The 26,027-nt window shown below is 37.7% G+C and overlaps 1 protein-coding gene across 4 annotated transcripts in view; it reads left to right on the plus strand.

The window, feature by feature from the left end:
• The window catches only part of RAVER2 (ribonucleoprotein, PTB binding 2), a 108,498-nt gene that overhangs the window by 39,852 nt on the left and 42,619 nt on the right, over positions 1–26,027 (plus strand). For all 4 annotated transcript variants that reach the window (XR_012512443.1, XM_074380956.1, XM_010348132.3 and 1 more), the window contains exons 4-5: positions 3,279–3,470; positions 11,423–11,549. Coding sequence is in view for 3 of the 4 variants with exons in the window: in XM_074380956.1 (XP_074237057.1) it covers positions 3,279–3,470; positions 11,423–11,549 (319 nt within the window). In the remaining variant the exon portion in view is untranslated. The remainder of the gene's footprint in view (positions 1–3,278; positions 3,471–11,422; positions 11,550–26,027) is intronic.

Genomic DNA, 26,027 nt, shown 5'->3' on the forward strand with positions numbered 1-26,027 from the left:
GCATATGTATGTAATCTGCATATACTCACAAATTTATCATATCTGTTTGATTAACACAATGCATGATTCAATTCTGCATTATTCTGTAGGGAAGACTTGGATCTCATGGGAAATTTTAAAACAGTTCCACTGTTTATGGGCCAAAGTATATTGTTAATGTAGTTAAGTATGCCTTAGCAAATCTGTTGCTTACTCATTCACCTCATTCCATCCATTCACCCCACCATTTATCCATTGATCCATTCATCTATCCAACTTATATTTACCATCTTCTGTGTGCCAGACATTATGCCAAGTGTCAGAAAAGCAGAGAATGGAAAGATACTCTGTATCAATACCTCAGAATTTTGTAGAAGAGGCTGACAAATAAGCAAATAATTGCAAATCCTCTATGAAGAGTGATATAATGGAGGATAGAAAAGTATTACGAAGTTTAAAAGGAATGTATAGTTCTGTCTTAATGTGTCATGGTAGGTGAGACATCTAGAGAAGACCCTGAAAACTGATAACACTGTTGAGTATTTTCAAGCATTTTGTCATAGTAAAATTAAATACATTCTAATAAATATATATATATACACATACATATATACTGTATATAACTCCTTTCCTTACAGAGTTTTGATAGCAACTGATCAATTATTTCTGTCTTGTTTCTCTCCATTTCTTCCTTCTCTCTCTTCCCTTTTACCACCCTCCTTTCCCATCCATGCTCCTTTTCCTCATACCTCCCTTGTTTCCTGTCCTCCTTTGGGTTTTTTCTTTAATGATACATTTGTTGAGTTCCTAGTATTGCAGTAGAAGTTTTGGAGTACATATATATATATACTCACACACATATTTATTTTTTAAGTGGACAGTTAAAATAGTATTCATCATGTATAACATGATGTTTTGGAGTATATATACATTGTGGAATGGCTAAATTGAGCTAATTAACATATGTATTACCTCACATAGTTACCATTTTTGTGGTAAAAACACTTAACATCCACTCTCATAGCATTTTTTCAGAATACAATGTTGTTATTAACTGTAGTCATCATGTTGTCCAAAAGATCTTTTGAACCTATTTTTCTTAATTAACTAAAATGTTGCATTTTTTAACCAATATCTCCCCAAGCCACCACACCAATCTCCCCAGCCCCTGGTATCTTCTATTCTACATTATACTTCTATGAGATCAACGTTTTAAGCTTCCATACATGAGTGAAATTATGCAGTAATATATATTTTTAATAATTTTTTTTGAGACAGGGTCTTCCTCTGTTGCCCAGGTTGGAATCATGGCTCATAGTAGTCCCAAACTCCTGGGTTCAAGTGACCCTCCTGTCTCAGCCTCCCAAGTAGCTAGGACTACAAGTGCACATCACTATGCCCAGCTAATTTTTACTTTTATTTTGTAGATACTGGGTCTCATTATGTTGCCAGGCTGGTCTCAAACACCTGGGCTCAAGTGATCCTCCTGTCTTGGCCTCCCAAAGCTCTAGAATGAGCTTATTGATAGGTTCTTCTTGAATACTAAGAATTATATAATGTTGTCATCCTATAGCCATACATAATTCTTTTTATCTTTATTTGAGGCCTTTGAAGCAAATGTGAAGAGAAAGGCCACGTATCATAAATTGTATTTGAATCGGGAATCCTATCATTAGAAGGGACCATATCAAAAATTGCATTTGAATTGTGAACCCCAGAGTTGGAAGAGCCCTTAGAGATTATCTAGTATAGATTTACGTATCATAGAAAATATTTGCTACCATATTTTTGAGTGACCATCTAGCTTCTGCTAGAATACTTCAAAATAGTAGAAAATTAACTAGATCACAAGTCAAACCATTGTATCTTTGCATAGCTCTCATATCCGAACTGGAATAGCCCTCTCTGAAACTACTGATGCTGTGGACTTAAAATGATTTTGGTTTTTGAAAGATTTAAAATATTATAATTTGGCATGAAGGTCATAATGAAATAGGAAGAGTAAAAAAAATGTTTTTAAAGCTTTCAAAGGATGAATAAAGCAGCTTTGGGATGGCTCTTTATCAGTGGGTCTGTTACTTCAGGCTCTTTTGCATTGTAGATTGGCATAGAGTATATTAAAGACACAGACTCTTACCTTGTGGTCAAGAGACCAAAACGAATAATTATGGCTTTTATAAACCTGATTTTAAGACCTTTGGATTATAAGAGGAATAAGGTTGTTAGAGAAATGTTTAGAAGAGGTAGATGTTTTTTCCTTTTCCTGTGTGATTGGAAAAAGCTTGTGGAGGAAAAGATATTTGAGGACAGTTTTTGAAGGAAGAAATAATGTAAAGGAAAAAAATAGAAATTTGATTTAAATATACAAGGAAGTAGAAGAAAGTTAAGCCTCAAAAACAAGATAAAAGAAACTGAAAAGGACTAAGTGATTTAGCTGTAATATCAGCTTATTGAGATACCAAACCCAAATAGAAGTATTAGAAATGTGTCTTCTCAAAGACATACTAAGCTGAATGTTGTGCCATTTATCACTTTACAGCATGAATGTATTTAAGATAATTCATACATGTTCAAAACCTAGAAACGTTTTAGTGTCTTATCTTGTTCTTATTTTTGCTCTTTGTACCAGTCTTTTCAGATCCAGGACTTTAGTATCTTCCTTTACACTCTTACAGGTGGGTGACTGGAAATAAATTGAGTTCTACATGGCAGGAGTTTATTTAGGGCACATTCAGAAATAAAAGTTCTGTGTTGCTTTTAATAAACCTGGGACACAATTTTCCTAAATAAGGTTTGCCTTGGTATACTTGACTAAATTCCTGGGATCTGCCTAAAATAGTGAAATAAAAATGAAATGTTCCTCCTACCTTTCTTCTCTTGATAATACTAACTTTATTTTCCATTGATGTGTGGTCAGATAATTTGTTCAGTATGTTTCACTGTCCATATATCTGGTGATTTTTGTTTAAGGAAAGCTGTAATTATTGTGTCCTCATATTTCCCTATAAATTACCAGTTTATATATTTCTTAATATGTAGAGACTCTTACCATTTGGGCTTGTACTGTTAAATTAGAAAAATCAAAGAATTGAATAGAAACTTGACAGACTCCTATCTTCCTGTCTTCAGGAAGAACTATATCTAAGCAACTAGTAAACATTTTCATAAAGAAAGAGAATATTATTTCCACCAGTGTCATGCTCCAATGCACTTATTCTTGAATTTGAAAATTACATATTGTGCATAAATGTTTCTAAGTAAAGACTGGAATTCCTGTTTAATAGAATGTATTGTATCAGCTTGCACAGGATGAAGGTAGTTACGTTGGTGGCTTTGCAGTGGTTGAATATAGCACTGCCGAGCACACTGAAGAGGTCCAGCAGGCAGCAGATGGTATGATCATCAAGGGCACCAAAGTCCACGTTTCCTTCTGTGCCCCTGGAGCACCAGGGCGAAGTACGTTAGCAGCACTGATAGCGGCTCAACGTGTGGTAAGTTTTTTCTGTTTCTCTTTTTTTAGGATATAGAAAATCCTGCTACTATTTTAATCTATCCAGTCTAGCCAAAGTAATTGATTGTTGATTGGACCATCATTGCATTTTCATCACACTGAAGAGTTCTCCTTTTTTAAAAAAACAGTTAGCTAAATTGTTTCTTTGTTAAGTCAAGACAGAGGTCATTACAGAAAAAGAAATTGTGTTTAGTAAAGTGTATTTATGTTGAGAAATTTTTCAAGGACTTTCATTTATTCAGCAAATATGTGAGTTACTATGTGTTCTAAATTTTTCAGTGTAAATGCTTCTTTCTCTTTTTCTTTTTTTCTTCTTTTTTTGAGACAGAGTTTCACTCTTTGGCCCAGGCTAGAGTGCAGTGGCACAATCTCAGCCCAGTGCAGCCTCTGCCTCCTGGGTTTAAACAATTCTCCTGCCTCAGTCTCCCAAGTAGCTGGGACTACAGGCGCATGCCACCACGCCTGGCTAATTTTTATATTTTTAGTAGAGACAGCATGTCGCCATGTTGGCCAGGCTGATCTTGAACTCCTGACCTCAGGTGACCCACCCGCCTCAGTCTCCCAAAGTGCTGGGATTACATACATGAGCCACCATGCCTGGCTGCCTCTTTTTTCAAGAAGTTTTCACAAGTAGAGGAAAAGACGTACACGTGGCACATTGTACTTACTTCTTTATAGTAACTGTCTACTCATTCCTCTCTTACTTCTCTAGCCTGGAGGATCCTTAGAGATTGAGACTATGCCTTCTTTATAGTTTTTACCTTAGTACTTAGCATAGTAAATATCTGTTAATTGAAGGAAGGAAAAAATACACTTTTGAAGGAATTGCAGAAGACTTTATGTTGAAGATGACATTTAAGTGTGACATTAAAGAATGGATGAGATATTGACTTGTGTTGATGAGAGGTGGAAAATAGGATTGCCAGAGAAATACAGATTTTTGCATGAGATACTTGTATTAAAATAATCATTCATTGTTCATCTGAACCTCCAAATTTAGCTGCACATTCTGTATTTTTACTTGCAACATCTGGCAACCATAAAGAGGGAGGGTGAGTAGTCACACTAGGTGGAACAGAAACTACTCACACAGTGGTATGAGCTGAATTTACATGCTTGAGGACTGATAAGTGGACTGGTTGCAGAGTGAATATGAGGATGCTTGGATGTAGGTGAATGCCAAAGCAAGGAAAACAATTGAGTACTCAGCCAGTTTGGTAAGCAATGAGGAACTTATAGAAACAAGATAGTGACAGGATCATAGTGAAACCACGATGAGATTAGTCTGAAAGTGATTAGTAGATGGACTCAGAGGAGATTAGTAAGAGGGGGGATAAGAAAGGAGATTGTGGTTAGCCGTCTACTCTCACATCTCCTGCCTCCACTTCTTACTCCTTGACCTCAGCTTTGGTCCTGGATTCCTTCTCCCTTTTTTCTTTGTCTGTCCTCTCATAGGTTCCTCTGTCATTGTTACATCCTTGCTTACATAATTCACTACCTCAGCCATTCATTCAACATCAACTTCATCTCCTCTAGTTAAGTTGTCTCTTTGCTGAATTGTATGCACTGGGTTTACAAGTCTGAATCCCTCCAGTCACTTACTTCTGAAATTAGGGCACTGTGTCCTCTTGGAGAAAAACAAACAACTGGGTGGCATAACACTACTACAGGTGTACAGCACACGTTTGTAGCTGGACCCTCAGCAAATCTCCAGCTCATCTCTCATTAGCTCTTTTCCATTTTTTTCAGCAGCTAACTAAAACCTTCACTGTATTCCTGTTTTTGTCCTTTTTCTCAGATGATCATGGCTCCTACATTATAGAAATGTAAAGGCCATGTGTTGAACTCATTCATTCATTCAGCTATTCTCACATTGCCCGAGCATGCATGTCCCTATTTTTTCTTTCCATCTCTCTTCAATAGCATTCATTCCATGAGTACTTATTGGGTATGCACTAAATGCTAGGTACTCTTAGAGATGTTTAGGATTCATCAGTGAGCAAAGCCATTACAGATTCCTGTTATTGTGGAGGATTGTGTCTCTTCTTGCCAAAGCATGGGGTGTGGCTGAGTCCCCACCCTCAGGGCTCTTGATCCTCTGCTTATTTTCACTTGGTGTTTCATCAGCTCCATCCCCTCTGTTATAAACATGCTCAAGTTTTTTCCTTTTAAAATCATCTCTCTCAAAAACCCTAGAAGAAAACCTAGGCAAAACCTAGGCATAGGCAAGGACTTCGTAGCTAAAACACCAAAAGTGATGACAACAAAAGCCAAAATAGACAAATCGGATCTAATTAAACTAAAGAACTTCTGCACAGCAAAAGAAACTATCATTAGAGTGAACTGGCAACCAACAGAATGGGAAAAACTTTTTGTAGTCTACCTTTCTGACAAAGGGCTAATTCCAGAATCTACAAAGAACTTAAATTCATAAGAAAAAAACAACCCCATCAAAAAGTGGGCAAAGAGTATGAACAGACACATCTCAAAAAAGGACATTTATGCAGTGAACAAACATATGAAAAAAAGCTCATTATCACTGGTCATTAGAGAAATGCAAATCAAAACCACATTGAGATACCATCTCACACCAGTTAGAATGGCAGTGATTAAAAAGTCAGGAGACAACAGATGCTGGAGAGGATGTGGAGAAATAGGAACACTTTTACACTGTTGGTAGGAGTATAAATTAGTTCAACCATTGTGGAAGACTGTGGTGATTACTCAAGGATCTAGAACTAGAAATAACATTTGACCCTGCAATCCCATTACTGGGTATATACCCAAAGGATTATAAATCTTTCTATTATAAAGATATATGCACACATATGTTCATTGCAGCACTGTTTACAATAGCAGAGACTTGGAACCAACCCAAATGCCCATCAGTGATAGACTGGGTAAAGAAAATGTGGCACATATATACCATGGAATACTATGCAGGCATAAAAAAAGGATGAGTTCATGTCCTTTGCAGGGACATGGATGAAGCTGGAGACCATCATTCTCAGCAAACTGACACAAAATAGAAGACCTAACACTGCATGTTCTCACTTAGAAGTGGGTGTTGAACAATGAGAACACATGGACACAAGGAGGGAACATCACATACCTGGGCCGGTCATGGGGTGGGAGGGCTAGGGAAGGGACAGCAGTGGATAGAGGGATTGGGGAAGGTTAACATTAGGAGAAATACTTGGTGTAGATAATAGGGAGATAGATGCATCAAACCATTATGGCACGTGTATACCTATGTAACCTGCACGATCTGCACATGTACCCCAGAACTTAAAGTATAAAAAAAATCCTTTTTAGATACTGGGCTTTATAACCATGCACCCAGAGTTGCTTGAACAATTAGGCCTCACGTATTGTCACCATTTCTTAATTTCCATTTCCTTCTCAGTCTAATGCAATGTAGTTTCTGCCTCCACTATTCAAGTGAATATGTACTCGTTAAGAGGGATTTTTAAATATTCAAATCTAGTGGGTACATTTCAGTCTTTTATTGGTTGGTTCCTTTGCAACATTTAAAAATTTACAGGTGTGAATGATGGCTCACACTTGTAATCCCAGCACTTTGGGAGGTCAAGGTGGGAGGATTGTTTGAGCCTAGGAGCTTGAGACTAGTCTGGGAAACATGATGAAACCCTGTCTCTACAAAAAATTAGCCAGGCTTACTGGTGTGTGCCTGTTAGTCCCAGCTATTTGAGAGGCTGAGGTGGGAGAATCACCTGATCCTGGGAGTTCAAGGCTGCAGTAAGCTGTGATTACACCACTGCACTCCGGACCAGATACCAAAGCAAGACCCTGTCTCAGAAACAAAACAAAACAAAACAAAACTCTCTACTACCTTGAATTTTGCCACACCGTTCATTTTCCTATCTGCCTACGTGTTCTTTCCTTAACTTATTGTTTTCCCCTAAGGGCTAGTATCAGTAGATTTCCAAATTTGGCCTTCTCATTTTCTTCCTGTTATATATGCCTATTAATGATTACTACCAAGCATAAAATTTCAGACCAAACTACTGTCAGCACTAAATTATATTTCCAAGGGATACTTGGACATTGCCACTTCATGCTATATAAATAGATCAATTTCAGCATCTCAAAGAAAACTCTTTTTCTGGCACTTGCATTTCAATGTTCTATAACATCTATATATGGCATCAGTTCATACAAGCTAAAACTATGTGAATCAAAAATTCACTTAAGGCTGGGCACCGTAGCTCATGCCTGTAATCCAAACACTTTGGGAGGCCAAGGTGGGTGGATCACAAGGTTAGGAGATTGAGACCATCATGGCCAACATGGTGAAGCTGTCTTTACTAAAAATACAAAAATTAGCTGGGCGTGGTGGTGGGTGCCTGTAGTCTCAGCTACTCAGGAGACTGAGACAGGAGATCAGTTGAACCCAGAAGGCAGAGGCTGCAGTGAACTGAGATTGCGCCACTGCACTCCAGCCTGAGTGACAAAGTGAGACTCTGTCTCAAACAAAACAAAACAAAACAAAAACAAGAACAACTCAGTCGTGATTGCTCTCCATCACCCACCTTCTAATCTAAATGTTAGAAATACTAGCACATCCTTTCAATTCTGTCTCCTAAGATCTCTGAAATCCTTGAGACCTTATCAGCATCTTGATTACTTCACTCATCTTTTCTCACCTCTCTGAGAATAATTCCCTAAATGATCCCATGTCAATTAGCCTTTTCCCTTCTAATCCATCTTGCACAGTGCACAGGAGAGATCTTTCTCAGCCTCAATTCGGCTTATGTCATTCTCTTGCTTAATATTCTTTAATGCCTGCATAAGTTCACCTTCTTCAGCATAGCATGCAGACTCTTTATGATCAGATAGTAGTGACAGTGAGAAATCTGAGTCTTAAAAATAAGGTATTCATGTAATGTTTTCTATATGTTTTTGGTACATATCCTTTGATAATATCAGGTGTTCTGAGTTTTTTAAAAATCATAAATAGGTGCTGAACTTTATCAGAATATTTCTACAACTATTGAAATAATCCTGATTTCTCCTTAAGTTCATTAGTCTGGTTTGAGAATTACACATTCCATTTTTATCCTGCTGGTGATCGTTCCTAACGTTTTGTTGTTGAAATGGAGTCTTGCTCTGTGGTTCAGGCTAAAGTACAGTGGTGCCATCTTGGCTCACTGCAACCTCCGCTTCCTGGGTTCAAGTGATTCTCATGCCTCAGCCTCTCAAGTAGTGGAAGTATAGGCATGCACCACCGTGCTCAGCTAACTTTTGTGTTTTTAGTAGAGACAGGGTTTCACTGTGTTGGCCAGGCTGGTCTTGAACTCCTGACCTCAAGTGATTTGCCTGCCTCAGCCTCCCAAAGTGCTGGGATTACAGGGGTGAGCCACCATGCCTGGCCAATTGTCTCTAGCTTTTTAACATGCATAGATTTATTAGAACTTCTGTCCACCCACCTAATCTCACTTCCATCTGCTTCCTCCTTCCTATCATCATATTGGTGTCTACATTTTTACATTAGGATAGTCTTAAATGTTTTTGTGTTGTTTTTATGGTTGTGGCTCTTTATACAAGATTAAAATTATATTGTCTACCTTAATTTCCACATATTATATAATAACATCTTACATTTCTTTCTTTTCTCACTGGATTACTTCCTTCTAGGGGATTTTGAAAGATAGTATTCTTGTGGTAAAAACTTTACCAGGAGTTCAAGACCAGATTTGGAAAGATAGTATTCTTGTGGCAAAAGCTTTACCAGGAGTTCAAGACCAGATTTTGAAAGATAGTATTCTTGTGGTAAAAACTTTACCAGGAGCTCAAGACCAGCATGGTCAACATGGCAAAACCCTGTCTCTACTAAAAATACAAAAAACTTAGCCAGATGTGGTGGACGCCTGTAATCTCAGCTACTTAGGAGGCTGAGGTAGGGGAATTGCTTGAACCCGGGAGGTGGAGGTTGCAGTGAGCTGAGATCACACCATTGCACTCCAACCTGGGCAACATAGTGAGACTGTCTTAAAAAAAAATTCACTATTTTGTTTTTCACTCACATGTATTCTACTATTTAACCTATCTGTTAAAGCACAGGGTAAATGTTAAGAATAATGCTTTATGAATTCCTTTAGTTTCTTTATCTGTAAAATGGAGATAATAATACCAACCTTATAGAATTGGTTTTTTGAGAACTAAAGATCTAATTCACATAAACTGTTTAGAACAATGCCAAGTCTACAGTAAGAGAGGGCTGCTATTATTTTTCTCAATACTTATGTTTTTCATAATCTAGCATTTCTCATTGGTTGTTCTTTGTAACTGCTTGCCCTTGCTTCATGTTTTAAATAAAAATCCATTTTATTTTTGTGATGTCTGTTACATTTATTTGACATTCTTGTTATTTCCTATCCATAATTCTGCTTTCTGTCTTACAGTTGGTTCAGTTTGTTGCTTTCATTTTTTAGTGACTGCATTCTCCAAATGTCTAGCTATTTTTCTTTTGAATATATGAATATACATTTCGTGTGGGAGCTGTCACCTTCCTATATGTCACTGTTTAGAGGTTGCGGGGAAGGGGATGATCTTAGCTAGGGTTTAGGGAAGGCAGGTAAGGACCTCAGGGCAGAGAAGTTCTGCCTTCACCATCTGGGCTTGAGCCCAGCCCTTTTCCTACTCCAGCCAGGCAGCCCTGCACCTTAGAGAGCCCCTCTCATCTCCACTTCCAGCCTTGCTCTTTTCCAAGTTCTGCCTGCCTTCGTCGTAACTCTTCTGTCCTGAAAAGGTCGGGGAGGTGGGAAGGTTTTCAGTGACCAGCTGGTCTGCCTGCCTAGTGTTATCTTGTCCCGATTGTCTCTGCACTTGTGTGCCAGCCTGCTGTTCATTGGTTGTATGGCTGTCACTCAGCTGATGCTGCTGTTTTCCCACCTTGCTGTGCTGGCCAGGAAAGCCATGCTGTCTGAAAGCAAAGTAGATATACAACTCAAAAGCCCTTCCCCAAATCATCCTGTGTGTGGATCCATGCACTCTCATGTTCTCTGCTGATGTTTTCCCTCACAGATTCTGTCTCCCCAGGGGTTTCTCTCAGGCTTTATGTCAGTTTCTTTGATGCATCACCTTCTCCCTCTCAATTTCACAGTACTGGGTTGGGAGAAGGATCCAATTGTCCTTGTCAGTTCTCCGTTTTCTCATAGCTAAAAGTTTTTCATTTATCTTTTATGTAATTATATATAAATATTAATATCCTCATCCATTACACTGGTTTTTAAAACTGAAAACTATTTCATATTTTTAGGAAGTTACTCAGTTGCATGTATGTAAGGCCAGTTTGTTTTAATCTCATATTTTGTCACTGAAGTAAAGACCTTTATACAAAAGAAGGTTTTGAATTACAAGGCAACCCACATTATTGAACTTCATTTTATGTTTATTTGAAGTTTTTATTTGTAAAAATATAGAAACAGGGTTTCACTATGTCACCCAATCTGATCTTGTCCTCCCGGACTTACGTGATCCTCCTGCCTCGGCCTCGCAAAGTGCTAGGATTATAGGCATGAGCCACTTTGCCTGGCCAGTTAAACTTTAACATTATAAGAAGGCTCTTCTGTAATATCAAAGTAGTCATATTGTGTAAACAAGTTATCAATAACTTCAGATTTCCTTGTCATCCTTCTATTTGTATTCTGTGATGAGACTCATTGTACTAAATTGTCAGTCCTCTTAAAGCCAGTTGATATTTACCCAAGGCATTCTATGAGGATTTTATTCCATATGTATAGTTGAGAACTGTGGTAGAGTATAAAATAGATGTATAATATAAATCAAATTATGTTTATCATAAAATAGATCTTATCAGATGAATGAGAATTTCTAGAAGAAAGCCTTTGAAATTGTCTTTTGTACTTATGCTTGTTCTAATATTTCTTATTTCTGTGTTCATTGAAGATGAACAGTAATCAAAAGGGCTTACTTCCAGAGCCAAATCCAGTACAAATTATGAAAAGTTTAAACAACCCTGCTATGTTGCAAGTTCTTCTACAACCCCAGTTATGTGGACGAGCTGTTAAACCAGGTATGGACCATGTATGTACACTGATTAAAGAATGTTAGCATGAAGTTAATTTTTTCACATGTGAAATATTTAAAAAATTGATTTGTGAAAAATATATTAAAATTAGCATAAAATATTTAATTTTTCTAGGACCTGCTAATGAATTTTAATCAATAATCTGAGATGATATATTTTGATGATTTTTGATATATACAACCTGCTTATTTATTTTAAATTAAATATCAGACCTTCCATTTAGCTCTTAGTTGACATGAATTTATATACACTACATTATTGTAACTTATATCAACAAAGAATTAATACTCTTCTATGTAATAGCAGAATTATTTTGTTGAAGTGCCAAGTGTTTGTTTCCTCTTTGCTCTTCCCCTTTTTGTTGTAAAATTGTTTCAGTTTGTAGCAAATGATGAAAACATTATTATTTTCTAAGTATTACAAAAATCTTTATAATATCAGTATACATTAAATATCTACCTATTTAGTATTCTTTCTCTAGTAACAGCTTACCTTCTGTGCATTCTGAAATGTACAACTTTTCATGTACAAAAATGTCTGTTTTAATATTACGAGGAAATGAATGCCAATCAGTAGTTCCCCTCCCATCTCTGTTCTTGTGTGCCACAATTTAGTTACTTGCGTTCTGAAAATATTAAGTGGAAAATTTCAAAAATAAACAACCCATAAGTTTTAAATTGCATACTATCCTGAGTAGTGTGATGAAATATTTTGCCATTCTGCTCCTCCCACCTTGGCTGTGAATTATCCCTCTGTCCAGTGTACCTATTCTGTGTACATTACCCACCCATTAATCACTTAATAGTCGTCTTGGTTATCACCTCACTTGTCATGGTATTGTGCTCAAGTAGCCCTTATTTTCTTTAATAATGGCCCCAAAGCACAAGAGTAGTGATGCTGGCAGTTTGGATATGCCAAAGAGAAGCCACAACGTGCTTCCTAAAGGGTTAAAATGTTTCCAACTTAATAAGGAAAAACAAAATGTGTGCTGAAGTTGCTAAGATCTACAGTAAGAATGAATCTTCTATCTATGAAATTGTGAGGAAGGAAAAAGAAATGTGAACATAGTGTATATGAGATTTGGTGCTATTTCAGGTGTCCACTGAGGGTCTTGGAACATATCCTTTGCTGATGAGAAGGAACTACTGTATTCAACATTTAAGTTCAGAGCAAATATGTATAGAGACAATATATTAAATATATTCATTATGTTTCAGTCCCAGCTGGTCTAACACCAGCTCACCTACTGCAATTCAATTCTAGCACCAACTACCTGGAGTTAGCACAGACCCTACAAGTTAAGGGCTCAATCTTCCATATGACTGTCCCCTGCTTTAGACCTAGACACAAAATCAGGGAATTTTCCAGGTCATGTGTGCCTCTGACCAACTAACTACAAATTTGGGAGTTCCATAGTGCCCTCAGTTTCAATAATTCAATAGAATGACTCACAGAACTTAGGAAAACACTACACTTATGAGTACCATTTTATTATAAAGGACACAGGCAAAGGAAGAGACTTTTAGGGAAAGGTCTTGGAGGGTCTGGAATACAGAGCTTCTGTGTCCTTTACCCATCAAATCAGGACATGTCACCCTCCCAACAATGTTTTTCAACCAGGGATCTCTACTGAACCTTTGGTGTCCAGAGTTTTTATTGGAGTTTCACTATGTTGGTGTGATTGATGGGCCCCATGATTGAACTCAATCTCTAGTTTGCTTCCATACTCTGGAGGTTAGAAGGTCACACTGATATCACATGGTATAAAGCCTGTTTTTCAACCAGGGATTTCTACTGAACTTTGGTGTCCACAGTTTTTATTGGGATTTCACTATGTTGGTGTGGTTGATGGGCCCCATGATTGAACTCAAATCTCTAGTTTGCTTCCATACCCTGGAGGTTAGAAGGTCAGACTGATATCACATAGTGCAAAGCCTGACCTCTCCTTATAGAGTTGGTCTTTTGGCACAGCCAGCCCTCTTCCTGAAGCTATCTATGTCCACCATGAGTTACCTCAGTAACTTATCAAAGACATGTCTGTAAATCAGGAAATTCCAAGGATTTAGAGTCTTCCCTCTCAGGAACCAGGGATAAAGGCCAGTTACATTCTTTATTATACAACAGTATTCATATTAAGTACTTCATATAATTATTTGTGTGTAAGAAGCAGCTTTGGTAGTTCTCTGGCTCAGGCTATTGTGCAATCAGATATCTCTTTTACAATTTTAATGGTATAGAAATACTCATTTTTTGTCTTGACAACATGAAGGATTCGAAGCTCATTATTTCCCAAAGCAGTATTTTCCCCGGTTTGACAGTTTTAATTACTAGAAAGTTTTTATATTACTAATATAAGTAATTACTAATATAAGTAATTTTTATTCTGGTTCTGCCTTTGAAGAAATACAGGATAAATATAATCCTTCTTGCATGAGAAAAACCTCCCAATATTTAAAGACAACTACCATGAAACGTCAGTCATTTTTTATTTTCTCTGTCTTCTTTTCTCCAGACCAGTTCTTTTTTTTTTTTAAATATAACCTTATCAGTAAAATAAATTTTGAGCAGAGCCCCAATATATACCATATATGTAAAAGATGTCAATTAAATAGATGAACCATTGTCAAACTATATATTTAGAAATGATCAAACCTAATGTTTTCCTTTTTAAAGGTGAAAGTAAACATAAATAAAGATGATATTTTTTCTCTGCATCTCTTTTTATACATCTTATATCTCTTTGCAGATTACAGTTCTATATTTGACTTTCCATAACATGTCACAGGATATGTGCTTTAAATACCCCAAAAGTTTTTCTCTCGTGGATATAGTCTAGATCAGGCGTCCCCAAACTATGGCCTGCGGGCCGCATGCGGCCCCCTGAGGCCATTTATCCACCCCCACCCCCCGCCACACTTCAGGAAGGGGCACCTCTTTCATTGGTGGTCAGTGAGAGGAGCACAGTATGTGGCGGCCCTCCAATGGTCTGAGGGACAGTGAACTGGCCCCTTGTGTAAAAAGTTTGGGGATGCCTGGTCTAGATCTTCCTGGTTATCTGAAAGTAAGATGTGCGCAGACACAAACATATTCTGTAGATTTGTTTTGGTTAGCACAGAATGCACTAGGATTTCTTTCCTATTATCATTATATATCTATTAACGCAGTCCAAGATTGTATTAGTGTCTAAAGAAGTATACCACATTCTTAGGTCTTTTAGAAAGTATCGTATGCCTCTTTGGACCCTGGGCTATCTTGACTAATTCTTCTCAAGTATTATTTTTTTCTCTTCTTTTCATCTAAGACTAAATATTCTCCACTCTGCTGCTCTATTCAGGTTAATGTATGGTCATATGGCAGGCTTCTTTATGCTTAATGCTTTCTCAATTTTAAGTAAGATGTTTGAATATTATGCTGATGCAGAAGATATTTGACCAAACACAGCTTTTTCTTGTGTGGAGTGGAAAGGGAAGAGGAATAAATCACTGCCTCACTTGAGCACATCCATAGCTGGAAAATATGTGGAAAGTTTTCTGATGTTGAGGAAAAAAATGGCAGCATGTTACTAATAAATTCCATTTATTTTTCTTTTATTATGTCCTTTACTGTATCTTAACTGTAGCCTTGCTGTATCCTGAACTCACAGAGGCCTTCTATGAGCAAACTAAATTAATGACAAAGAATAGTAATTCCTGGCCAGGCACAGTAGCTTACACCTGTAATCCCAGCACTTTGGGACACTGAGGTGGGCAGATCACCTGAGATCAGGAGTTCAAGACCAGCCTGGCCAATGTGGTAAAATCCCATCTCTACTAAAAATACAAAAATTAGCCAGGCATGGTGGCATGCACCTGTAGTCCCAGCTACTCAGAAGGCTAAAGCAGGAGAATGACTTGAACCCCAGAGGCAGAGACTGCATTGAGCCAGTATTATACCACTGCACTCCAGCCTGGGCAACAGTGAGACTCCACCTCAAAAAAAAAATTCCTTGCCCTGCTTCTTTATCATTGTATCATTTTAAAAACAACTGACATATATTATATATATACTTGGTTATTGTCTTTTTATCCCACTAAAATGGAAGCTCAACTGCTATTAGATTAATTTCCCTCCCAGGTCCAATTTTGATTATGTTATTTTGACCAAGCTGATCTTTCATCTTCAATATAGACCTTTTAACTACCTTCAAAAATACAATAAATATAATTATTCTAGACTTCTTTGTGTGTGTTACTAATTTAACTATTATATAATCACTTGATAGCATAAACTGTATTTTTGAACAGCTTTATGGAGGTGTAGTTAAATGTATATTAAGCTGTAGATATTTGAAGTTTAGGAATTGATGTGTTTTGATGTTTTGTATATACCCATGAAATCATCAGCACAATCAGATAATAAATATATAAATTACCCCCTAAAGCTTCTTTTTGTCCATTTGTAACCCATCTCCTATCCTGTCCCAGGAAACCAATGATCTGCTTTCTGTCACTACAGTTCGTATTTTCTAAAAGCTGGTATAAAAGGAATCACACGGTTTGTACTGTTTGACTTCATTCCCTTAGCTTACTGTTTTGGGATTGATCCATATTGTTACATGGATTAGTAGTATTTTTCCTTTTTATTACTAAGTAATATTTCATTCTGTAATTTGCTGCTTTCATTGATTTGTTGATGGACATCTGAGTTATTTCCAATTTGAGGCCGTTAGAAATAGTATCTCTGTAGACATTTGTGTACTAGTCTTTATGCTTTGATTTCTTATGCTTTTATTCCTATGCTTTTTTATTCTTTTTGATAAATAACTATCTATGGAATGGCTGGGTCATATGTTTAAGTGGTAAGAAACTGCCCAGCTGTTTTCCAATGTGGTTGAGCCATTTTACATACCAGTTTGCTCAGTATCCCTGCCACTATTTGATTTAATGGTCTTTTTAATTTTAGCCTTTCTATTGGATGTACAGTGCTTTCTTACTGTGGTGGTAATGTGAATATTTCTTTTGACTAATGATTCTGAATATATATTTTTTAAAAAATCTTATGAAAAGATGTTTAATGTTTACTATTAACTTTTTCAAAGGAGTTAAAAATCTCATTAAAACTGGTTTAAAATCCACTCTTATCCCGTATTTGTATTACAGAGAATGTATGTCTTTTTTTCTTAAGTTGAAAAATTTCTGGAAAAACACTTATGAAACTGCTATTTGTTTTCTATGGATAGAGTAAAATCGGATAAGTGAAATAAACTATTTGTGTTTTCTGTATTTTCTATGGTGTCTATTCCTGAATAGATGTTTCAAGGCTTTCATTATGTTCCTAGATTGAAGTAAACAGAATCTCTTTCTTAGACAACTTAAAATATATCCCAATTCCAATTTCCAGATCTGTTTTCCTAAGTGCAGTTGTATGAAATACTTCTCAGTGATGCCAAATTTCTTGATAATGAATAATTCCAGTTTCATTTTTCACCCCCCCTTCATTCCATTTGAGAAGGGGAGTGGAAAGGACTATTGCATCATACCCCCATACTTTAGACATACGGTCTTAGAGAACTTCTTAGGGATCCACTTTAATGAAAATTTAATTTGCTAGTTTCATCAGATTTCACATTCTCTCCTATGCTATACCTTCTCTGTTCTGCTAATATAGCTATGGTCAATTTTTCTGTCATCTAGAAGAATTGAATCTGTGGATAACTTCTAGTATTTTTCTGGAAGTAAAAATTTAACTGTTGTAGAAAATTCAAATATATATGATTCCTTTATATAAGCTATAAACACATATGATGAATTCGTTGATTCATAAGACCTGTTTTCATTAATGTTAATGCCATCTTGATCATAACATTTAATTAAAATCTGACGTGTTAGTTAAGTAAGCTGGCTACTGTGCTCAATAAATATATATACCTTTAGAAACATTAAGTCACATGCTATCACCAAACCATATAAGTAGTATTCTTTGAAATTAAACTCATTGCTTTTGTTCTAAGATCTATTGTTCAAAAAAAAATCCAGAAAACACACACACACACACACACACACACACACACACACACACACAATTTTATGATTTAAAAATCCCAATCTTTACTTTGTTTCCTAGAAGAGTCACATGTGACTAGTGTCAATTTAAGGATTTTTTTTTTAAATCGTTATTATTATACTTTAAGTTCTGGGGTACATGTGCAGAACATGCAGATTTGTTACATAGGTATACACGTGCCATGGTGGTTTGCTGCATCCATTACCCTGTCATCTACATTAAGTATTTCTCCTAATGCTATCCCTCCCCTAGCCCCCAGCCCCCTGCTATCCCTTCTTTAGCCCTCATCCACTGACAGGCCCTGGTGTATGATGTTCCCCTTCCTGTGTTCATGTGTTCTCATTGTTCAACACCCACTTATGAATGAGAACATGAGTGTTTGTTTTTCTGTTCTTGTGTCAGTTTGCTGAGAATGATGGTTTCCAGCTTCATCCATGTCCCTGTAAAGGACATGAACTCATCCATTTTTATGGCTGCATACTCCTCCATGGTGTATATGTGCCACATTTTCTTTATCCAGTCTATTGATGAGCTTTTGGGTTGGTTCCAAGTCTTTGCTATTTTAAACAGTGCCGCAGGGAACATATGTGTGCATGTGTCTTTATCATAGAACGATTTATAATCCTTTGGGTATATACCCAGTAATGGGATTGCTGGGTCAAATGGTATTTCTAGTTCTAGATCCTTGAGGAATCGCCACACTGTCTTCCACAATGGTTGAACTAATTTACATTGAACTATTTCCCCCCGACAGACCCCAGTGTGTGGTGCTCCCCTCCCTGTGTCCATGTGTTCTCATTGTTGAACACCCACATATGAGCGAGAACATGTGGTGGTTGATTTTCTGTTCTTGTGTCAGCTTGCCGAGAATGATGGTTTCCAGGTTCATCCATGTCCCTACAGAGGACACGAACTTATCATTTTTTATGGCTGCATAGTATTCCATGGTGTATATGTGCCATATTTTCCATTTCCAGTCTATCATCGATGGGCATTTGGGTTGGTTCCAAGTCTTTGGTATTGTAAACAGTGCTGCAGTGAACATTCATGTGCATGTGTCCTTATAGTAGAACGATTTATAATCCTTTGGATATATACCCAGTAATGGGATTGCTGGGTCAAATGGAATTTCTATTTCTAGGTCCTTGAGGAATTGCTAAACTGTCTTCCACATGTCTGAACTAATTTATACTCCCACCAACAGTGTAAAAGTGTTCCTATTTCTCCATATCCTCTCCAGCATCTGTTGTCTCCATATTTTGTAATGATCACCATTCTAACTGGTGTGAGATGGTATCTTAGTGTAGTTTTGATTTGCATTTCTCTAATGACTAGTGATGATGAGCATTTTTTCCTGTGTTTGTTGGCTTCATATATGTCGTCTTTTGAAAAGTGTCTGTATATCCTTTTCCCACTTTTAAATGAGCTCGTTTGTTTTATTCTTATAAATCTGTTTTAGTCCTTTTAGATTCTGGATATTAACCTTTTGTCAGATGGGTAGATTGCAAAAATGTTTTCCCATTCTGTTGGTTGCTGATTCACTGTGATGACTGTTTCTTTTGCTGTGCAGAAGCTGCGAAGTTTGAGTAGGTCTCATTTGTCTGTTTTGGCTTTTGTTGCCAATGCTTTTGGTATTTAGGTCATGAAGTCCTTGCCTACGCCTGTGACCTGAATCGTTTTGCCTAGATTTTCTTCTAGGGTTTTTATGGTGTTAGGTGTTATGTTTAAGTCTTTAATCCATCTGGAGTTAATTTTAGTGTAAGGTATCAGGAAGGTGTCCAGTTTCTGCTTTCTGCACACAGCCAGCCAGTTTTCCCAACACCATTTATTAAACAGGAAATCTTTCTCCATTGCTTGTTTTTGTCAAGTTTGTCAAAGATCAGTTGGTTGTAGATGTGTGGCGTTGCCTCTGAGGCTTCTGTTCTGTTCCATTGGTCTATATCTCTGTTTTGGTACCAGTACCATGCTGTTTTGATTACTGTAGCCTTGTAGTATAGTTTGAAGTCAGATAGTGTGGTACCTCCCACTTTGTTCTTTTTGCTTAGAGTTGACTTGGCTATGCGGGCTCTCTTTTGGTTCCATATGAAGTTTAAGGTGGTTTTATCCAGTTCTGTGCAGAAGGTCATTGGTAGCTTGATAGGTATAGCGTTGAATCTGTAAATTACTTCAGGCAGTAAGGCCGTTTCACAATATTGATTCTTCCTAACCATGAGCATGGAATGTTTCTCCATCTGTTTGTGTCCTCTCTTATTTCCTTGAGCAGTGAATGACCTTGAAGAGGTCCTTTACATTCTTTAGTTGTATTCCTAGGTATTTTATTCTCTTTATAAAAATTGTGAATGGCAGTTCGTTTTTGATTTTGCTCTCTTTAAGTCTTTTATTGGTGTATAGGAATGCTTGAGATTTTTGCACTTTGATTTTTGTATCCTGAGACTTTGCTGAAGTTGCTTATCAGTTTCAGGAGATTTTGGGCTGAGACAATGGGGTCTTCTAAATATACAATTATGTCGTCTACAAATAGAGACAATTTGACTTCCTCTTTTCCTAATCGAAAACGCTTTCTTTTTCTTGCCTGATTGCTCTTGCTAGAACTTCCAATACGATATTGAATAGGAGTGGCAAAAGAGGGCATCCGTGTCTAGTGCCAGATTTCAAAGGGAATGCTTCCAGTTTTTGCCCTTTCAGTATGATATTGGCTGTTGGTTTGTGGTAAATAGCTTTTATTATTTTGAGATACGTTCCCTCCATACCTAGTTTATTGAGGGTTGTTGAATTTTGTCAAAGGCCTTCCCTGTATCTATTGAGATAACCATGTTGTTTTTGTCTTTGGTTCTGTTTATGTGGTGAATTACATGTATAGACTTGTGTATGTTGAACCAGGCTTGCATCCCCAGGATGAACTTGATCATGGTGGTTAAGCTTTTCGATGTGCTGTTGCCATCGGTTTGCCAGTATTTTATTGAAGATTTTTGCATCTATGTTCCTCATGGATATTGGCCTGAAGTTTTCTTGTTGAGTCTCTGCCGAGTTTTGGTATCAGGATGATGTTGGTCTCATAAAATGATTTGGGAAGGATTCCCTCTTTTAGGATTGTTTGGAATCATTTCATAAGGAATGGTACCAGCTTCTCTTTGTATGTCTGGTAGAATTCAGCTGTGAACCCATCCGGACCTGGGCTTTTTTTGATTGGTAGGCCATTAATTGCTCCCTCAACTTCAGCCCTTGTTATTGATCTATTCAGGGTTTTGGCTTCTTCCTGGTTTAGGGTTGAGAGGATGCAAGTGTCCAGGAATTTATCCGTTTCTTACAGGTTAACTAATTTATGTGCATAGAGTTGTTTGTAATAATCTCTGATGATAGTTTGTATTTCTGTGAACTCTGTGGTGATATCCCCTTTATCATTTTTCATTGCATCTATTTGATTCTTCTCTTTTTTCTTTTTTATTAATCTGGCTAGTGGTCTGTCTATTTTGTTGATCTTTTTCAAAAACCAGCTCCTGGATTTATTGATTTTTTTTTTAAGGGTTTTTTGTGTCTCTGTCTCCTTCAGTTCTGCTCTCATGTTAGTAATTACTTGTCTTCTGCTAGGTTTTGAGTTTTTTTTTTTTATCTTGTTCCTCAAGCTTTTTCAATTTTAACGATAGGATGTCAATTTTACATCTTTCCTTGCTTCTCATGTGGGCATTTATTGCTATATATTTTCCTCCAGACACTGCTTTAAATGTGTCTCATAGATTCTGGTATGTTGTATCTTCGTTCTCGTTGGTTTCGAAGATCATCTTTATTTTTTTTTTTTTTTGAGACGGAGTTTTGCTCTTGTTACCCAGGCTGGAGTGCAATGGCGCGGTCTTGGCTCACCGCAACCTCCGCCTCCTGGGTTCAGGCAATTCTCCTGCCTCAGCCTCCTGAGTAGCTGGGATGACAGGCACGCGCCACCATGCCCAGCTAATTTTTTGTATTTTTAGTAGAGATGGGGTTTCACCATGTTGACCAGGATAGTCTCGATCTCTCGACCTCGTGATCCACCCGCCTCGGCCTCCCAAAGTGCTGGGATTACAGGCTTGAGCCACTGCGCCCGGCCTGATCATCTTTATTTTTGCCTTCATTTCATTGTTTATCCAGTCAACATTCAAGAGCCAGTTGTTCAATTTCCATGAAGCTTTGCGGTTCTGAGTTAGTTTCTGAATTCTGAGTTCTAACTTGATTGCACTGTGGTGTGAGACACTGTTTGTTATGATTTCCATTCTTTTGCATTTGCTGAAGAGTGATTTACTTCCAATTATGTGGTCAATTTTCGAGTAGGTGTGATGTAATGCTGAGAAGAATGTATATTCTATGGATTTGGGGTGGAGAGTTCTGTAAATGCCTATTAGGTTTACTTGGTCCAGGTCTGAGTTCAAGTCCTGAATATCCTTGTTAATTTTCTGTCTCGTTGATCTAATATTGACAGTGGGTTGTTAAAGTCTCCCACCATTATTGTGTGAGAGTCTAAGTCTCTTTGTAAGTCATTATGAACTTGGTTTATATATCTGGGTGCTGCTGTATTGGGTGCGTCTATATTTAGGATTCTTAGCTCTTCTTGTTGCATTGATCCTTTTACCATTGTGTAATGTCCTTCTTTGTCTTTTTTGACCTTGTTGGCTTAAAGTCTATTTTATCAGAGACTATGATTGCAACTCCTGCTTTTTTTTTTTTTTTTTTTTTAACTCTCCATTTGCTTGGTAAATCTTACTCCATGCCTTTATTTTGAGTCTTTGTGTATCCTTGCATGTGAAATGGGTTTCCTAGATACAGCACACCAATTGGGTTTTGGCTTTTTTCCAATTTGCCAGTCTGTGTCTTTTGATTGGGGCATTTAGCCCATTTACATTTAGGGTTAATATTGTTATCTGTGAATTTGATCCTATCATTTTGATTCTAGCTGGATGTTTTGCCCATTAGTTGATGCAGTTTCTTCATTGTGTTGATGCTTTTTACTATTTGGTATGCTTTTGGAGTGGCTGGTACTGGTTGTTCCTTTCTGTGTTTAGTGCTTCTTTCAGGAGCTCTTGTAAAGCAGGCCTGGTGGTGATGAATCTCTGAGTAATTGCTTGTTCATAAAGGATTTTATTTCTCCTTCGCTTATGAAACTTAGTTTGGCTGGATATGAAATTCTAGGTTGAAAGTTCTTTTCTTTAAGAATGTTGAATATCGGCCCCCACTCTCTTTTGGCTTGCAGGGTTTCTGCGGAGAGATCTACTGTGAGTCTGATGGGCTTCCCTTTGTGAGTAACCCAGCCTTTCTCTCTGGCTGCCCTTAGCATTTTCTCTGTCATTTCAACCCTGGTGAATCTTGTTGATTATGTGCCTTGGGGTCGCTTCTCTTGAGGAGTACCTTTGTGGTGTTCTCTGTATTTCCTGGACTTGAATATTGGCCTGCCTTCCTAGGTTGGGGAAATTTTCCTGGATAATACTCTGAAGAGTATTTTCCAGCTTGGATTCATTCTCTCTGTCACATTCAGGTATACCTGTCAAACCTAGATTAGGTCTTTTCACATGGTCCCATATTTCTTGGAGACTTTTTTCATTCATTTTTACTCTTTTTTCTCTAATCTTGCCTTCTCATTTTATTTCATTGTGTTGATCTTTAACCTCTGAAAGCCTTTCTTCTTCTTGGTCAGTTTGGCTGTTGACAATTGTGTATGCTTCACGGAGTTCTTGTGTTGCATTTTTTAGCTCCATCAGTTCACTTGTATTCCTCTCTGAGCTATTTATTCTTGTAGCATTTCGTCAAACCTTTTTTTCAAGTTCTTAGTTTCTTTGCATTGGGTTAGAATGTGTTCTTTTAGCTCAGAGAAGTTTCTTTTTACCTACCTTCTGAAGCCTTTTTCTGACAATTCATCACTCTCATTCTCCATCCAGCCTTGTTCCCTTGCTGGTGAGGCGTTTTGATCCCTTGTAGGAGGATAGGCATTCTGGTTTTGGGTGTTTTCATCCTTTTTGCACTAGTTTCTTCCCAACTTTGTAGTTCTAGACTTTTAGATGGGGTTTCTGAATAGACATCCAGTTTGTTGATGACGAAGTTCTTTCTTTCTGTTTCTAGTTTTCCTTTTAACAGTCAGGCCCCTCTGCTGTAGGACTGCTGAGTCCACTCCAAGCACTGCTTGCCTGGGGATCACCTGCAGTGGCTGCAGAACAGTAACGGTTGCTGCTAGTTTCTTCTGCTATCTTCTTCCCAGAAGGATACCTGCTAGATAACAGTGTGAGCTCTCCTTTATGAAGTGACTCTTTGGATATACAGGGGTCAAGGAGCTGCTTGAGGAGACAGTCTGTCCTTTATAGGAGCTCAACTACTGAGCTGTGAGCTCTGTTGTTCCATTCAGAGCTGCTGGACAGGTATGTTTAAGTCTGCTTCAGCAGAACTCATAAACGCCTTTTCTTTCCCCCAGTTGCTCTATCCCAGGGAGTTAGGGCTTTATTTTTAAGTTTCTGTTGTGCTGCTGCCTTTTTTTCAGGGCTGCCCTGCCCAGCAAGGAGGCATTCTAGTTACAGTCTGCCTGCAGAGGCTTTGCTGAGCTGCTGTGGGCTCCGCCCAGCTGCTGTGTGAAGTTCCCTGCTGTCCTATTTATAGGAGTATAGTTGGAACTGCCTTGGCAATAGCTGCCCATCTCTGTAATGGTGGACTCTCTCTGTAGTGGTGTGCTGCCTTGGCAAAGTGGGGCTGTCTCAGCAATGGCGGAATACCTCAGTAGTGGTGGACTGCCTCGGTAATGGTGGACATCCCTTCCCCACAGATCTGCACTGTCCAGGGTTCAGCTGTACTTGCTGTGAAACTGTCAATCCAGAGTGTTTCAGATTATTTTTTTTGTGTGGGGTTGGGACTGGCAGAGCCTGATCACCTGGCTCCCTGCCTCAGACGCCTCTTTTTTTTTTTTTTCAGTTGAAGTGGCGACTCTCCTATGACTCTTAATCATAAGGATTGTAAAGGGATGAAGATCCACCTTCTGTAACTTCTTGAGGGCTGAATAGGGGCTATGATATTCCGCCAATTAGGGTCTCTTGTATTCAGGGTAGACAGGAGCTCAGTTAGAAAGCATCAGTATGTTGAGGGCCATTGGTAACTCTTGAGTTCCAACAAAAGGTGTTATCTGGAAGATTAATAAATGCATGATTTAAGAAAACATTCAGGGCTGGGTGCAGTGGCTCACACCTGTAATCTCAGCATTTTGGGAGGCTGAGGCAGGTGGATCTTGAGGTCAGGAGTTCAAGACCCGCCCGGCCAATATGGTGAAACCCTGTCTCTATAAAAATACAAAAATTAGCTGGGCGTGGTAGCATGCATCTACCCAGCTACTTGGGAGGCTGAGGCAGAATAATCGCTTGAACCCTGGAGGTGGAGGTTGCAGTGAGCTGAGATCACGCTACTCCACTCCAGCCTGGGTGACAGTGTGACTCCGTCTTAAATTTAAAAAAGAAAGAAAACATTCAGTATGCTTATCCTAAATTTCTACATAAAGAGTATAACAGCAATATATTCCACAACAGTAGAGCAAAATAAGCAATATTATCCCAAGCAAACTAAATGAAAAGGCTTTCCACAAACTGGGCAACTGTTGGAAACCAAGCTGATATGTGGTTGCTAGCTCATTCCACTACATGTCCAGAATTAGAATATTGATCCAGACTTTTACATTACCCATCCCTCTTGTTTCTTCTCAGCAACAGCCAGATTACTGGTTGGTTCACAGGAGTAAGCAGAGTTAGTCTAAATTGCAGAAAAAAAATTTAAAACAACTGATGAGACTAGAATTATATAACAGGTGTACGACCATAGTTCTTGAAACATAATTTTTTTCTCTCTCCAGTTTTCCATTCTAAAAGCATCCCTTGTGAAATGCACTCTGGCATTTAGACTCTTAGACTTGATTATAGTATTGTTACCATTTATTCCTTTTATCTCTGTGTACAGTTTTGCAGTTTCTTTTAATTTTATTATGTAAATATTTTTGTGTACATATATTGTCTTCTCAATTGGATTTTATGTAAGCTTTTCAAGAACAAGGATTGTCTCTTGTCCCCTACTCTTACCCTCTGCCAAAATCCCTGAAATAACTAAAAAAAAGCTGAGTAAGTAACATGAATTCAGTGAGTATTGTGCTTATTAAAAAGTGGACATATTTTGTTGCACTAAATTCTAGAGAAGATTAAGCCTAGGTGTGGAGTTTTACAATTATGACAGAAGGCTTTTGAATTTTAAAACAAATTCCAGGGTTGAATCTCAGGGAAAAATACCTATCACTTGACCAGTGACAAGATCACTATATCATTGAACTTTGAGTGGATTTGTTAATAGTTTAAAGAAATATTCATTTACCCTTTTTGAAGCTTGTTTTTTTAAAAATTTTAATTCCATGTATGTATTAAAGTTTTTACTTTTATTTTC

This window comes from Saimiri boliviensis, chromosome 11 (genome assembly GCF_048565385.1).
Source record: "Saimiri boliviensis isolate mSaiBol1 chromosome 11, mSaiBol1.pri, whole genome shotgun sequence".
In the NCBI taxonomy this organism is placed as follows: Eukaryota; Metazoa; Chordata; class Mammalia; order Primates; family Cebidae; genus Saimiri; species Saimiri boliviensis.